The sequence below is a fragment of the Lissotriton helveticus genome, chromosome 3_1 (assembly GCF_964261635.1).
Source record: "Lissotriton helveticus chromosome 3_1, aLisHel1.1, whole genome shotgun sequence".
Classification (NCBI taxonomy): Eukaryota; Metazoa; Chordata; class Amphibia; order Caudata; family Salamandridae; genus Lissotriton; species Lissotriton helveticus.
Window position 1 is genome coordinate 20,735,411 of NC_136061.1, and position 17,276 is coordinate 20,752,686.

A 17,276-nucleotide genomic window follows, 5' to 3' on the forward strand; every position below is an offset into this window, starting at 1 on the left:
CGAAGTCCTTCGAGAGAGGGACATGTTTTCTGTTCGGCCCGGAATTGTTCCTGAGTGGGGCCTTCCTCCTGATGCCATTGTGCCAGGTCAGGGACGTCCCGAAGCTGGTCGGATCCTTCTTCTGTTTGGGTCGAGGGACTGGCTTCTGGGGCGGCCTCCTCTGGGATGAGCGCGGGAGGAGGTTCCGGCCACTCGGGCTCTTCTAGACTGGGGACCGCGCGGGCGGTCATGGACCGGGTCGTGACGCAGACCCATTCGGGGAGGCCGAGCATCCCCAGGTGTTCCCTTCGTTCGACAGCTGCCCAGGGAGAGCTTTCGAGGTCGTTTCCTAGGAGGCAATCCACGGGGGCATCATCGCGGACAGTTACCCTTAACATCCCTGTTACTCCTCCCCACTCGAAGGGGACGCAGGCCATGTGGCATAGACTTTCGGAATTGTCTGCTGATCGGACAGGGCAAAGAATGTTCGGCAGGATTTGGTCTGGGGTGATGAGGTGGCGTCGGACCGCCGTTACACTGGCCCCGGTGTCGCGGAGGGCTTCCGCCCGGCGGCCATTAATGTTGACCCACTGACTGTACTTCTGCGTGTTGGCGGGAAGGGGGGCCCGCGGAACCATCTCTCTCTCCCCCAAGCAGACCAGCGCCATGGCGGCTGGTGCCCACTCAGAGGGGTCGGTCTCGTACTCTTCTTGGTCTTCCGGGATTAGTTCTTCCCCTAGGGCGGCCGCTGCGACCTGGCGGGGGGTAGTGTTCGGATTCTTTGGGCAGTTGGGATCACTGGCGTAGTGGCCGGGTCGCTGGCATCTGTGGCACATAACGTTGGCCCGGAAACCGGCCCGGATGGCTGGGCTCCCTCGGCCGACCGGGGTCGAGGGGCTGCTTGTGGGTGACAAGGGGCCGGGGTCTCTCCCCCGACCCTGGCCTCCTCCTCCTCCTCCCCGGGGGCGATGGGGCCCGGGGTACGGTCTGGATGATTCGCTGGGTCCGTTCCGGCCAACTCGGGTGCTTTCCCACCGGTCAGCTTCGGCGGCGAGTTGTCGAGGTTCGGTTAGTTTACTGTCCAAGAGGTGTTGCCGGAGTTCCACGAAACAGTTGTTAGACAGGTGCTCCCATACGATAAGGTCAAAAAGTTGTTCGTAGGTGGTCACTTTGTTGCCCTTGATCCACCCTTCGAAGGCTCGACTAAAGAAGTTCACGTACTCCACCCAGGTTGTACCCGGAATCCGCTTGCAGTCGCGGAACCGCTGGCGGTACATCTCGGGTGTGAGCCCGTATCGAGTGAGGAGGGCGGCCTTCATGTGGTCGTAGGATGTCATCAGATGGTCCGGGAGTTGCAGCAGGGCGTCCCGCCCTTCGTTGACAAACCTCCCCCATAACCCGGCTCCCCAGTCGCTCCGTGGAATCCGGTGGGAGGTCATGGCCACCTCATAGGCTTTAAACCACTGCTGTATATCATCGTTCTTGTGGTATTCCCGGATGACATCTTTGGGGATGTGAACCTTGGGCTCGGTAGAGGCAGGCAGGGTCGGTCGTTCGGGGAACCCGAGTTCTTTATTCTGTTTCTGGATTTCCAGTTCCTTGAGGTTGCGCTCATGTTCGTACGCTAGTTTCTTGTCCTCTAGCTCTCTCTGTTTTTGCTTCTCTTCTCGCTCCTCTCGGAGCCGTAAGTGTTCCAGAGTTATTTTTTGTTCCGCCAGCTTGAGTTCTCCATCCAAGCGAAGTCGGGCCAGTTCTAATTCGTGGAGTCTGCTTTTTTCTCTTTCTCGGATCTCTTCCAGGGAGAGACCCGCTCTTCTTTCTTCAGTTGGTGCGGGGCTCGTCTCGGTTGTTCGTGTTCGGGGTATGGCCGTACCCGTTTCTGCCCAAGCTTCTAGGGCTCGTTTGAAGTCTTCCTTTGTGCTAAGACCTGTGGTTGGAAGGCCAAGTTCTATGCAATATTGCTTCAGTTCCCGGTGGTTGTAGTCTTCCAATTTTTCCATCTGGAATGTTTCCGTTGTTCCGCTCTCTGTTGTCATGGTGGTTGTGTGTCGTGGGGCGAGTGACTTTCTGTACGATTATGCGTAGGTTCGGATCCCGTCGCTGGCCACCAATGTTAGACGGGGACCCTGAGGGTCGGCCGAATACTGAGGGAGAGGTCCCCGATGAGGACCGTCTCCGGCGATCGTACAGACAAGTCACCTCCCTCCCCACAAATAGGCACCACACCAGGTCGAGTTCAATGCTTTATATAAGGTACGTAAGGCAAGGATAGTAGCGATACAGGATATCTCGGACCGGAGGGTCCTCTCTCTTCTAGTCTCTGTAAGGAAAAGGGGGTAGCGGGACAGTCTTGGTACCGGGTCGGTACAGGGGGTGGCAAGAGGCGAGCTCACAATCCTCGAGCTGGAGAGTCTGTGAGTCGGGCCGCGGCAGCGCCAGCAGGCCAAGGCGATGGTGTCACGAGGCAGAGGGCCGCGGCAGCGCCAGCAGGCCAAGACGATGGTTTCACGAGGCAGAGGGCCGCGGCAGCGCCAGCAGGCCGAGACGATGGTTTCACGAGGCAGAGGGCCGCGGCAGCGCCAGCAGGCCAAGACGATGGTTTCACGAGGCAGAGGGCCGCGGCAGCGCCAGCAGGCCAAGACGATGGTTTCACGAGGCAGAGGGCCGCGGCAGCGCCAGCAGGCCAGTCACGGATGAGTTCTTCTCGGGTCTCTCGACTCCAGGATACAACTGCCCTCCTGGTCCGGCCCTGCCCCAGTTATAGGTCTGGACCCCTTTGATGTCCGGACCCTCGCGCCTGGGGGGCCGGGAGGTCCGGGATGAGGGAGTCCAGACACCCAGCAGGGGGGTGGAGCCAGCGCCCAGGGCGGCCTGGGGTGATCGACACCTGGCGGAGGAGAGCCGTTGACGATTCCTTCTCCCATTGACTCGCCAAGTGGTCACTCTGCCTCCTGGGCGGAGGTTGGTGCCTCGATGTCGGGGCCGGCCGGGCCCAGGGTTAGGGTCGAGTTGAGGCCACGCGGCCTCGTGCTGTAGTACCCAAAATGGCGGCTGGGCCGAGGCCGGGGTGTGGATGGTGACCCGGGCCAGCTGGGTCCGGGGCTGGTGTCTTGTGGTGGAGGGATTGCAGGGTACTTCGGGTGGTCGCCGGGGACCCTGGTTGGGGATTCAGGGAGAGCCAGGGTCCGGGTCCCGTTGCGGGGAGGGGGGGACAGCCCGACCATGCGGCCTGTCCAACAGATATGTGCGAAGGGCGGCGCGGGTCTCGGGAGCCCTCTGCTCACACGACCATCTTGGATGCCCGCGAAGCTCCTCCGATTAACACACAAAGTGGTTCTTAGAACAAATCCCAAATTCCTTCCAAAAGTGATTACTCTCTTCCATCTCAACCAGTCTATAGAGTTGCCAGTATTCTTCTCGCAACCACAAACAGTTGCAGAAAGAGCTCTTCATTCACTAGACATTAAAAGAGCACTTTTCTACTACATTGATAGAACAAAACCTTTTCGCATAACAAAACAACTTTTTGTTTCCTTCTCACCACCACATAAAGGCAATATCATATAAAAGTCTGGAATTGCAAGGTGGATCGTCAAATGTATACAAATTTGTTATCATAAAGCAAAACGGACACTTTCTATTCCCCCTAAAGCTCATTCCTCTCGCAAAAATCCCCCAAAAATGGTTGACCAGTAAAAAAGACGGGCACTGTTTAGCCTGGTATTCTCCCAAGCTCAGAGAGTTAAAACAACTATATAAGCGCCTGGATAGAAGCTGCAGAAAGGACTTCTCTATTACTGAGAAAACTAAATATAGAGGAGCCATTAAAGCCAGAAATTAGAAATGCCCAATCTGGGTACTATGAAAAAAAGATTATCTGAACCTCTTACTCCCCACGCAAACATTTTTAAATTGCAAAATCCCTCCTTAAGCCTCCTACGGCCCCTTTGCCATCTGATAACACCTTAGGATGTTGTAATAATTTGGTAAAATTCTTTTATAAGAAAATTGAAGAGATCTATTCTACTGTGCCTTACACCCCCCGCAGTTCCCTTCGCTCAGGTGCCAAACACCTTCTGGTGGTACCACGAATCAGAAAGGCCAGACATGGTGGGAAAGCTCTTTCCTACTGTGGTCCTCGTCTGTGGAATGAACTCCCACTGCACCTGAGACAATGCGACGAACATCTGCAGTTCAGAAAAATGCTTAAGACATTCCTATTCTGCCATGACTGATCTGTCTTCCTCTTTCTTCCGGAATATACAGTTATCCCCTCACAGTTCCAAAAAAGCGCAGAGATACCCCTCAGGGGGTCGATTCTAGCGCTATACAAACAAACACAAATACAAAATACAAATACAAAATACCTTCCCCCCCTCTATCAGTTCCTGTAAATACCCTCCCTGCAGATGACTAACCTCGATTATTAGATCCTCTCATTGAGACAATCCCCCCTATGGATATGAAATCTTTAAAAATATACCTCGACTGTCTGAAATCCGTCTCCCCAAGTGATGTTGTACCCCCCACCACTCTAAAACAGGTTTACGATTCTGTCGCTCCAGTTATTCTGGACCTCATCAACATCTCATCTTCTTCTGGGCTCGTTCCCTCCCCATGGAAACTGGCCATGGTCAGAGCTCTTCTAAAGAAACCCACCCCAGACCCTGAAGTTTTTGCCAACTATCGACTGATCTCGCTCCTGCCAGGCATTGCGAAAATAAGTGAAAAGTATGTCAACTGCGTTCTCTTTGCTTTTTTGGAGGAGAATGAACACCTCCACCTTTCCCAAACTGGTTTTAGACCTCAACAAGGCACGAGACAGCCTTATTAGTGGTGGTTGAAGAAGCTAGAAAAATTCTGGATGTCAGTGGGTCCGCGGCTATTGTACTGCTTGACCCTAGGGCGGCCTTCAACGCGGTCAATCACCAACGATTGATTGCAAGACTCCAAGAGATAGGAGTCACAGGAACTCTACTTAAATGGCTGGAGTCTTTCCTGGTAGATAGGTCATTTGAAGTCTTTGAGGACAAATTAATCTCAGGAAAGGATGCCTTTGTGATGTGGGGTGCCTCAGGGCTCTACACTGAGCCCTACGCTCTTCAATGTTTATCTGCACCCTCTGGCCGAGGTGGTTAAGCCCTTTGGTGGTCTCATACGCTGATGACACTCAGTTGATTGCGTCTCTTAATTATTTGGACAACACAACGAGTAATGTGGCCAATTGCTTGGAAAGGGTCTCCGTTGGATGGATGGCTCTTTCCTAAAGCTGAACGCAGCCAAAACCGAGCTGATGTTTTTGGGTAAGACCACCAACATTAATACCAGCGTTCTCTGGCCAAATGGTCTGGGTGTTATGCCCCCACCCAAAGATCAATTAAAAAGTCTCAGGGTGTGACTGGATCACAACCTGAATTTTAAGGAGCAGGCGCGTAGGGTGGCAGGTACCTGTTATCCTGAAAATGATTAGGAAAATTCTACCCCTTCTGCCCTTCAATGCTAGGAAATTATTCGTGCAAGCCCTGATTCTCTCTCGGCTTGACTATGCTAATGTGCTTTACTTAGGCTCTCCTTGCTCTACCATTAAAAAATTGCAAACGGTCCAAAATTGTGCTGCACGACTCCTTATGCAAGCTCATAATCTGGAATCTGCTAAACCTCATATCCTCTCTCTGCACTGACTGCCGGTCGCCGAAAGAATCCAGTTTAAGGCTTTGTGCATTGCACATAAGTAGCTCTCGGTTAAGGCCCCACCGATTCTTGGATCAATCATTTCCCCCACCTTCCAAAAAGATCACTGCGCTCTGAAAAGAAACATCTAGCAGCCGACCGTGTTCGGAGTGGTGGACATCTGTTCTCCTTCATTACGGCGAAATGCTGGAATCAGCTGCCAGACCACATTCGGCTTGAGGCCAATTATCTTTCCTTCCGCAGTCTCCTGAAGACTCTGCTGTTCCCCTGAATCTTCGGCTCCGTCTCGGTTGAGTACTCTGTCTCTAGCGCTGGGAGGCCTTTGGTAGCCATGCGCTCTATAAGTGTAAATTCATTCATTCATTCAAAATAGGGGCTTCCATGGCTTTTCTAGGAAACATCCCCATAAATGATATCTGCAAAGCAGCTACATGGTCTACACCGCACATATTCACAAAACACTATTGTGTAGATGTGCAAGCAAAACAAGCTAGTGTGGGCCAGGCTGTACTCAAAACACTATTTCAGACCACTGCAACAGATACTGGTGGTTGCCGCTAAGGGGACAGTACTGCTATGCAATCTATGCATAGTGTGTGATCTGCAGCTCGTATGCCTCGAACGGAAAATGCTACTTACCAAGAATGCATCTGTTCTTGGCATGTAGAGCTGCAGATATACACACACCCACCCACCTCCCCGGCTACCTTTATCTGTTCCAATATTATCTTAATTAGATACAACATACATAGACATCTCTCTCTGTTCTCACAAGACTCCATCATTTCCCTTCTTGGCGAAAAAACTATCTGAAGATGGAGCCGATGCCCATGCGCACTATTTTCCAAAGGAGGAGCCCCCTATCTCGTGACTTCAAAAGACTTGTACAAGACAATAACAAACTTCAAACATCCGGGCCCAACACCAGATGGCGATCTATGCATAGTGTGTGAATCTGCAGCTCTACATGCCAAGAACAGATGCATACTGGTAAGTAGCATTTTCCTTTCTCTTAAATTCACCTATTTTAATTGAAAGGCTTTCTGTGTGGGGTAGTTAAACATACCACTTTGGTTATTAAGGAGATTTCTTGATTTTTGTCTTGTATTGTTTTATAACAGGAGCTTTGGATCTTGCACCAGGCGTTTCATTCAACATTAAATCAGAAAACAAGTCTCGTTCTGAAGGTCTCGTCAGCTCTGAAAGAAGAGAAAGGGACTCCAGTCCCACAGGTCAGTGAGTAGTACTCACCTGTATTTCTGGCAAACACACCTACAAGGTGCTTGTCGAAACGCCAGCGTACTGGGGCAACTGCGTAAAGGGCTACCACTTATCAAGCGTCAGCCCTTTCCCGGAAGTTGCTCCGTTTTCTTGGTGTATTATGAGTTCAGAAACGTGCAAATATTTGAAATGCCGCTATTTACCCAGTTTCTCCCACATACTTTGCACTTCACTTCTTACATTCCTCTGTGTATCACAGCAAAGGCTGTCATCATCTTGGTCTAGACTTAGGCAAATGCCGAGTAGCACTGAATCTCCCATGGCACAAACTCCCTGAATATTGTTTGGCACTAGAAATCATTATGTGGGGTATGTATGTAACCATGTGGATAGCAATGTACAGTCTTGGTTTCTGACGCAAGGGCTCACTGCTACTAGTTGCGTAAGAGGGAACAAAGAGGAGTGAGTGCAGAAAAAATTGAAAAGACCCACAGCCATATTTCCGAAACTTCATTCAGGGACCTTCACAGTGAAGGTGAACTCTGTCCAAGAGGATAGTCATCAGGACGTTAGAGCTCAACGCCTTTCCTTAAGGCATTGAAAGTGGACAACTCAAAATTATGGTGGTAAACCCTAAAGACCGTGGCAGGCCGCATTCTGAAACACTTGTGGGTTCTGAACTAAAGCATCCTGACATGTCTGGTAACTTTAACTGGTCAGTACCAAGTGGACTAATTCAGCCGGATAAAAGTCTAATCGTATGATTGGCAAGATTGGCAGTGGGTCAAATAGTCATCCTTAGAATACCAGACTGATAAAAAAAACACCTGTTATCAAATCTATAATTATTTGCCTACCATACAACCTCATGTTAGACCCAGCCAAATTCGGCTCAGTCGTGGTGTTGCTCCAAATAGGAACAGTCCAGCCTGAACTACCCAGCCAGGACCTCTGTAAACCGGATTACAAGCATCCGAACAGCAATTTACACATCAGTGGGTCTAACTCGAGGCGGCATAGTGGGCAAAAGAATGATGGATTGTAATTCTACCGCAAGGGATTGCCATTAGTTACACTTATTAGAGGCATTCCTCTCTACATCTTTTGTGTGTTTGACATATTGTTTCAAGTGGCCACGGGTGTGTGTAAAGATGGGTCCCTTGCTTACTATGCCCCTGGAACCAAGCTATGCCCAACTGAAGAGACTCAATCAGGCAGAAACCACTTTTGGGTTGCTTGTGTGCTGGTTCGTGGGGGACTTGGCTTGGTGGCTCAGGGTGGACTGTCCTGTTGGAGCAGAACAAAAACTGATTTATATCTGGCTTGGTCTAATTTGAGATGTCACAGTGGGCAAAAGAACGATGGTCTTGAATATTACCCAGAGCCGATGCCAGTGGTCAGTCACATTTATTGCAAGCCTTCATCATGTATTCGATGTACTGCCCTAAGTGGCCGCGCGTAAGCCCAGATGTGGGTCCTTGCTCACAGTGGCACTGGAATCAAGGCCCAATCGGGCCAAACCTGTCTTGGGTGCTTGTGTTCTGGTTCGGAGAGGACCTGATATGACGGTTTGAGCTGGACTGTTCCTGGTGGAGTAGGGTCAAGACTGATTTGCACATGGCTTGGTCTAATCTGAGGTCGGGTGGTGAGCAAAAGAACAGTGGGTTGCAATGCTACCCCTGGCGATTGGCAGTGGTTATACTTATTGCAAGCATTCCTCCCATCACATTTTGTGTGTTTGATGATGCTGAAGCCTATTGGCGTATGATGCTGGGTGTCATATGTGCTGTAGGTTTGCTTCCCTCGCTGACTCAGTCCCTAGGGCGCTATGGAAAGAAGGAGCATGTAATGAAGGTCGTTCGAGGTCAGTGTAGTCAGTCAGAGACCTGTGCATCCTTCTGGTCAGCTTGGAATCCCACCGCAGGTCAAGAGTGAGCCTCCAGCAGGAGGACGACTCAGCTTTGCACCGCTGCTGAGTTTACGCAGTGGCTTCTCCCCATCATTAGCTGTCATACATAAGATGACACTGGGCCAAATAAGGCAAGTAGTTGTGGTATGGTGGAGGGGAGCTGCTGAGGTCAGGTAGTGCATGAAGTCTGATGCAAGCATGCTGTTATGAACTGAACCAGACATTACTTTTTTATCGTAGAATGTAGTGATGGGATAAGTCTGGCTTAAATCCGCGTACTTGCTTTGGGGTTGCTCATGCCTGCCATAAGACCGCAGGAATTAGGTTGTCGTGGGGTGGGTATGAGTAATCGATCCAGTCCATTTTTGTCTATATGTTTCGGTACATTTACTCCCCCCCCCCCCCCCCCCTCATTTTAAATTCAAATTTTAAAGGCAAAAGAGGATCCGGCATGTTATTCCCTCTTGACGGGGCAACTTGGAACGTCTCTAGAAATGTGGAATTCTGTATTAGTGAAATTTGAAACGTGACGAAATGCTGCCATTGTGTGTTATTTAAAAAAGAGGTCACAGTTTTGCTTTCACGGTAGCCGTGGTAGATTTTTCACTGCATGCCAGCCGTCCTCACCCTCACCTGCCACATCAAATTGTTTAGTCCAAGAAAACACAACTACAGACAGTCATGCCTGCAGCTATGACCCGGTCACATGAGTGATTTACTTATTGTGCGCAGCATTCTGCTGAGGGCAGTTTATGGCGCTTGAACTGAAAGAAAAAGAAAGCAAACCAAACATTTATAAGATAATCAATAAACAAATCAGTTTGAAATGCCTTTCAAAATGTTCCATGCTTTTCAGTTTAACATAGAGTCAGGTAAAGTCTGTTACAGAGCAGTGGGACACGGTCTGGCTGATGGACCGTTTAAAGCTGTATCCCTTAACGTAACAATGAATCACAAAATGAATATCGTTGAGACTGATCATGATCTGATTACGTTTAATAATGTGTTCCATAACAGGGTCTAAAGCTGCTGGATCAGTTTCATCGATTGGTATTAATGAAGAGGGTGAAACCTACACAATCGACATCCAAGACTACCAGAGAAGGGGCCATTTTAACAGTCCTACAGGTGTGTAACTTACCCGCGGCTTAGAAGCATTTATCGAAAAAGAGTTTGTGGTCCTCTGTAATCAAGCAGTGGTTTCTATGGTATAATGAGCTATTGCTTACTCATTCATTCTAACTTTAGTAGACCGTATTATTGATTGTATCGTAGTTGTATTTATATAGCAGTACATAATCCTAGCCAAGCACCAACACGCTTTGGTAGATGGTCGCGCGGTACTCCATAGATAGTTCTTGGATGGTAGGATGTGGGTTTGTAGTGTTATTTACAAGTGAAGTGTTTTGGGGAAGAGTTGGACCTCCATATGTACGTCGTCACATAGGAGCTGTGAAGATGGGTTGTTGCCACGGCCTACTGGTCCCAGCACCTGGTGACAGTCCAGTTCATTGTGGTGCTGTTGAGTGCCTGGATGTTGGGAGCTGTTGGGCTCTTAAGTAGATGGGGCATGCTAACTCTCTGAATTCTTCCGTCAGGTAGTTTGTGCATGGCACCCATGCTTTGTCGAATTTGGAATCTTGTTTTCAAGAGAACCCGTTAGTTTCTCCATAGCCACCAGATCCCATAGCTTATGGAGCCACTCTAGATGGGTTTGTACTCTGTCCTTGTCCCAGTTGGCCAGAACTACCTGTTTGACCGCACGTAGGGCCACCACTTTTCCTTTAAGGGAGTGTAGCGGGTATGTCAGTATGTTGGACATGCCTAGCAAAATGTAACCTGAGAAGCAAGGAAGGGTGTGTCGAAGATTCCATCAATGTCCCCTAGTACTCCCTCCCAGTAGCGTTTCAATTCAAGGCAGCACCAGAGGAAATGAGTTAGCGTTCCAATCTCGTCACTGTTACGTCAGCTTTTAACATATGAGCCCGCCCTCCATTTTGCCACCCTGGTGGGATTGTAAGACCAATAGTGGGTGTTCTTGAGAAGGGTCTCTTTGCAAGTTGCACTTGAGCGAAGGTACTGGCATGCCCGAGGATGTCTGACTTCTTTGTCAATGAAGGGGCGGTCCATCTCTGAGTCCCATCGCTTTTGCGCCAGCGACTTGGTCGGAGAAAGGGCTGGGTTCAGAAAGCTGTAGTTGTCCGACAAGAGCCTCTTATCGTCCAATCATGTGATGGTCCATTTCCCTAAGGGCGTCAGGTGTTTACTGGTGTGATGGCGAGCGCTGGGGTTGGTCGCTCTGTGTGACCTCTTTTTGATAGATTGTTTTTGGCTCTGTTGGGAAAGAACCTGCTCTTTGTTTCTTTCTTAAATTTCAAGCATACTTGTATGTTCTTTGTCTTTGCTAAAGATAATTCCATTATTTTGCTCCTCTTGCACGGGTTTCTTCCACCCATGCATGAGTTCTTGAAGGATGGGGCGGTCTGTATTTGTGCCTAAAAATTTATTTTTAAAACAGAGCCTGACATTTCCACACCTGTGGCATCGATCGGATTTACTGAAGAAGAAAAGTCCTATTCCACGGCCGTCCGAGGCCTTCAGAGGAGTGAAATGTTTTACTGCCCTACAGGTATGTAAACCGCTTACATTGCTGATAAATGGTGACAGTGGCTTAGATATTGTTTAAGACATTTATTTACTTTGTCATTTGTGTATGGAGGTGCAGATGTATTTCCCGCATTCATATATGATTCCTGTCATGGTCGGGTTCTGTCTCAGTATCAATGTCCTTCTGTATTGAAAGCTTGTGGAAGCTTCCATGGACGAGGATCAGGGACTGACACACAAAGCAGGCTGAACACTATGCAGATCCGTTTCTTTTGAAAGGCAGCTGAGGATGTTGTGCCGTCTCCAGGTGCAAACCTTTGGCACTTAGTGCAGCAAAGGCCGACGGACACCCTGGAAGTTCAGTACACGGTACAAGTAAATATTGTAAATTTCGTGGTAAGAGTTTGTTCTTTCAAGAAAACAGGTGAGTATATTGGTAGGATTTAATTTACAATTACTTGGACATATTTTACTACACAGGTGGTATTCTGCCTTAGTGGAGACTGCGCCACCAACTCTGAGCAACTCAGTTGCATGCCTGCTGCTATTATGAACGTGCAGGAGTAAGATTGGATTAGGCAATGTGACTTTGGATCAGCCTTTTAGCACAGGAATTGGACTCATGCCCGGGCCCAGTAGTACGATAGAGGAGACTAACCTTTTATGAGAGACAAAAACCTGGCATGCGCCACCCAATGTGGAAAGGGTGGCGAAAGTAGATGCCTTTCACCTGCATAGTCTTAAGATAGTTTCACCTTAGCTGATAGTGCACCAGAAATTTCTAGCAGGCGTGGCACCTGTGCCCAGATTAGAGTATCCAGTGGCGCATATGTGAATCTACTCAGTACTGCCTCATTAATCAATAAATTATGTGTGGAGGGTTCATCTTGCACCAGCCCATTGCATGATAGTGTGTTGTCCATTCCACCAAACTGAGGTCCTGCAAGAAAATTAATAATATTCAGAGGCTTCTGCATAAGATATAGGGCAATCTGAAAGAAGATCTCTCTCAGAAGAACGTTGAGATCTGATTAGTTATTTCTGTCTGCTCTGCACAGTCAGGCAGGTGATGATGGGGTAAGGTGTTCTTGTTCAATATTGAGGATGTTGGAAACCTTTAGACTTCTATCCAATTGCAAATTATCTGCATTTCTGATAGTGCCTAAATGCGTGGTTATTCCATGCATAAATTAGAGTTCGAGGCATGTGGGCTGCTGAATTCATATCTATAGCATAGATCGCCGCCTAGTGTTGGGTCCGGATGATTGCACATTGTTGTCCTGGAAGAGTATTCGAAGTATCACGAGATAGGTGGCTCCTCCCCTGGACTACAGTGCGCATGGGCATCGACTCCATCCCCAGATTGTTTTTTTCCGCCATTGGGTTCGGATGTACTTTCGTTCTCTCCAGTTCGGAATCGACAATATTCTCGAGGCCAAAAGGCCTTTTTCTCTTATCGTCGGTATTGTTTGCGTTCGGTGCCCGGTTCTGTTCGGACTCGCCTCCCGAGTTTGACATCCAGGGAGTCGCGTGACTCTTTGGTGCTCGTGGCCCAGTCGGTGCAGCAAGACCCTCGACGACGTGACATGGAACGGAGCCCGTTCAAAAAGTGTCCCGTGTGCGGATCGAAGTACCCACACATCGACGTCCACCCGGTGTGCAACAAGTGCCTATCGCCGGACCACGATGAAGCCAACTGTATGGCTTGTTCCCGATTTCGTTAGAAGAAAACGATTCGGCTTCGGCGCGTGGCGCGCATGGAGACCCGGCAGTCGGCCCCGGCACCGGTGGAAATCTTCGACAGCGAGGAAGCAGACGAACACGACGTTCAGCTGCAGATTTCACCTCCAGCGGAAGAAGTCGACTACGACTATCAAGTGGATGTCGAAGGCCTACCCGTACAAGAAGTCGTCGACGAGGTAGGAGAAGACGATGAGGCCTATGGGGCCATGGAAGATAGCTCAGAGGACGAGCTATGCCCCGTTCGAACACTTACGAAAGCTCAGGTCGAGGGATCGCCTATCGGCCTTACCCAAGACCTTCTACCAAAATCCACGGCCCCGCCTCCCGGCCCGGCTACGGACACTTCGACGGAGCCGCCATTATAGAAAATGAAACCTTCGGTGTCCACACTACCTAAAGTGGTTCAGGCGCCTTCGAAACCGAAACCTTCTGCTCCACTGTCGGCACCCTCGTCTTCCGAGGTGTCGGGACAGCCCAGGCCGAAGAAGCCTGTCGACCCGGCAAAGTCGGTGAAATCCGTCCAGCCGAAGCAGACCAAAGGCGTCGAGCAGAAGCCCAAGAAGGCCGTCCAGACTCAGTCGAGCAAGGGCGTCGAGCCGAAGTCCGGGTCGGGCGTCGAGCCGAAGCCAAGCAAGGGCGCGCAGAGCCGAAGGCCGCAAAGGGCGTCGAGCCGAAGACCAGCAAGGGCATCGAGCCAAAGATTGGTGCCCCTAAAGCGGTTGCCCAGGACGCCAACACAGTCAAGCCTCAGACCGAACATCCCAAGTCATCGACACTCGAGTCTTCCCACGTTGCTGGACCGAGGTCGTCTGTCATATCGGCGAAGCCGTCCGCTTCCTTCACAAAGCAGGTCTCGGACTCCCTCAAGCGTATCAGGGACAAGGCTTCGGCAGAAGACCCCAAAGCGCCTTCCGCACTGAAGCAGTCGGTCCCCACCTCCAAGTCATCGACGCCACTCCTCTTCACGTTGCCGCCGAAGGTGCCACCGAAGGCCTTTGCACCACGGGCGGCGCCCGAAGCGAAATCGCAGAGTGCTGTGGGGTCGACGCCTACTCTCCCGGCTGGGGGCTTGACGCATCGACCACCATTAATGGAGGAACAGTCGGAACGTTTCATCGATGCCGACACTGGGAAGCTTACGCTTTACAAGCGGAAAATTACAGCGACGACGCCTTTGGAATTACGACGACGACGCCTTTGGAGTCGTATACCATTCCTTTGAAGCGCAAAAGACCTGCTTCTGATTCACCGGTCTTGGTCGAACCACTGACTCCTCGGACTCAAAGAGTTGCCACGCCCTCGCCAACTTATTCCGATGCCGAGGATGCTGGGGATCAAGATGAGGAATACAGCTTCCCGGCCCACACAGATCCTGATGCACAGCAGGACGCATGGGTGGACACAGGTGACCAGGGGGATCAGCAACCCGCCCTTGACCCTCAGATATACAATATCAAAACATCTCCCACTGAGGATTCTGCGGCATTCAATGCCTTGATTGAAAGGGCGGCTAAGAACCACGACGTTGAACTGCATGCTGACCCTGTGGAGGTGGACTTCCTCTTTGACACTTTTTCAACAGCTGAAAAAACTGTGAAAACACTCCCAATGCTGAAAGGGGTCCTCAAACATGCTGCGGACATTTTCAAAGAGCCCACACGGGCAAGGGTGGTCAACCCTAGAATTGAGAAAAAATACCGACCGGCATCAAGGGCCAGTTGCCATTGGACTCCCTGGTCGTTTCTAATGCACGCAAGAGGGCGAATTCGCAAACCACTGGTGAAGCTCCTCCCCCGGACAAAGAGTCCAAAGTGCTAGAAGCATCGGGAAAGAGAGTAGCAGCTCAGGCGGCCAATATCTGGCGTATCTCTAACACGCAGGCGCTCTTGGCACGGTACGACAGGGCACACTACGACACACTGGAGACCCTGTTGCAACATCTCCCAGACCAATATAAGGAGGCTGCGGAGATGCTTATCCAGGAAGGGAAGCTCATCTCCAACGCTTCAATTAAGTGTTCACTAGACGTTGCGGACACTGCAGCCAGGGCAATTAACACCAGTGTGATGTTAAGACGACAAGCATGGCTCAGAATCTCTGGATTTAAGCCTGAGATCCAAACTACCATCCTCAACCAGCCAGTTAACCCTGACAGATTATTTGGTCCTGAGGTGGACACCACCTTGGAAAAAATAAAAAAGGATACCGAGACTGCCAAGTCCATGGGAGCTCTCCAATCCCAACAGTTTCGGGGGAGCACTTTTCGTCGCTCAGGCAATAGGGGTGTTTCCAGAGGCCAAATGTCCCAGCAAACACAATTCAATAAAGGTGGGGCGCAATCCTCTTACCCCAAACAAAATAGAGGAGGTTATCGGGGCAACAACGCCAAGGGCAGAGGCAAGGGCAACAACAACTCCCGTTCCTCCGCCTCCAATAAACAGTGACGCCCTGTCACTGCCCCCGACCATTCCACATCTGTCGGGGGGAGACTCCAGCAGTTCCTGCCAGTCTGGAAATCCATCACCACAGACAGGTGGGTCAGGAAACTTATCCAGTTCGGTTATTGTTTGGAGCTCACACCCACTCCACCCAACATACCACCAAAACACCGTCCTATGTCCACAGAGCATTTGCACTTATTGCAGCAGGAGGTTCTTGTCATGCTGCAAAAGGGCGCTATAGAGCTCGTGCCAGTGGAGGAGGAAGGCACAGGGGTGTACTCCCTGTACTTCTTAATCCCAAAGAAGGGCGGGTCCCTCAGGCCTATTCTCGACCTCTGGCCCCTAAACCAATACGTTCTCTCGGAACACTTCCACATGCTAACGCTGCAGCAAGTTCTTCCGTTACTCACTCAGGGGGACTTCCTCGCAACCTTGGACCTCAAGGATGCTTACTTCGACATTCCACTCCATCCATCACACAAAAAATACCTCAGATTCACCATTCAAAATCGGCATTATCAATTCAAGGTCCTTCCTTTCGGAGTGACCACGGCCCCCAGAGTGTTCACCAAATGTCTAGCGACAGTGGCAGCGCACCTCAGGAGACAACACATCCATGTCTACCCTTATCTGGACGACTGGCTGGTTCAGGCACAGTCGGCCCAGCAGTGCGCCGCCGACATGTCCCACACCATTCACCTTCTTCACAGTCTGGGCTTCTCCCTGAACTATCCAAAGTCGCACCTTCAGCCGGCCCATGTGCGGCAATATCTAGGTGCAACAATCAATACTCTGGCAGCCACGGCTCAGCCAACTTCAGCGCGGATCAACAACATCCAGTCGCTAATCCAACAGTTCCAACTGCAACACTCGCTTCCTGCGAGAGTGTTCATGCAGTTGATAGGCATGATGGCCTCCTGCATTTTCATAGTCCTGCACGCGAGGTTACATATGCGTCCGCTCCAGGAATGCTTAGCGCATCAGTGGAATCAGGCTCAGGGACAGTTGAAAGACCTAGTGTTGGTCACCGGTCGGGCATACACCTCTCTGCATTGGTGGAATCCACACAACCTTTGCAAGGGCCGACCGTTCCAAGAGCCTGTCCCACAGATAATCCTGACGGCGGACACGTCTCTCCAGGGATGGGGAGCTCATGTACTCCACTACACAGTGCAGGGACTATGGACAATACAGCAAAAGAAGATGCACATCAACTACCTAGAACTGATGGCAATCTTCATGGCACTAAAAGCATTCAAAGTACATCTGTGCAACAAGGTCGTGTTGATCCGGACGGACAACATGACGACCATGTACTACATCCAGAAGCAGGGAGGTACGCACTCTCCACAGTTGTCTCATCTGGCTCAGAGCATGTGGAAGTGGGCCATTCAGAGGAACATCTTCCTCATGGCAGAACACCTCCCAGGCACGGACAATCAGATGGCGGACCTGCTCAGCAGGTACAGCCACCAGATGCACGAGTGGGAGATACATCCATCAGTACTCCCATCAGTACTCCGCCCGTACTTCCAGCAGTGGGGTCATCCACAGATAGACCTGTTCGCCACAAGGGAAAACGCAAAATGCCAAAGCTTTGCCGCCAGGTTCCCTCACCCACAGTCGCAGGGCAATGCGATATGGATGAACTGGTCAGGCAGATTTGCGTACGCTTTTCCCCCAGC

At 50.5% G+C, this 17,276-nt stretch overlaps 1 protein-coding gene across 3 annotated transcripts in view; it reads left to right on the forward strand.

Moving 5' to 3' along the window:
• LOC144822046 (uncharacterized) overlaps nt 1-17,276 on the forward strand; it is a 97,592-nt gene that overhangs the window by 72,911 nt on the left and 7,405 nt on the right. For all 3 annotated transcript variants that reach the window (XR_013608541.1, XR_013608542.1, XM_078679114.1), the window contains exons 6-8: nt 6,792-6,902; nt 9,818-9,928; nt 11,319-11,429. Coding sequence is in view for 1 of the 3 variants with exons in the window: in XM_078679114.1 (XP_078535240.1) it covers nt 6,792-6,902; nt 9,818-9,928; nt 11,319-11,429 (333 nt within the window). In the remaining 2 variants the exon portion in view is untranslated. The remainder of the gene's footprint in view (nt 1-6,791; nt 6,903-9,817; nt 9,929-11,318; nt 11,430-17,276) is intronic.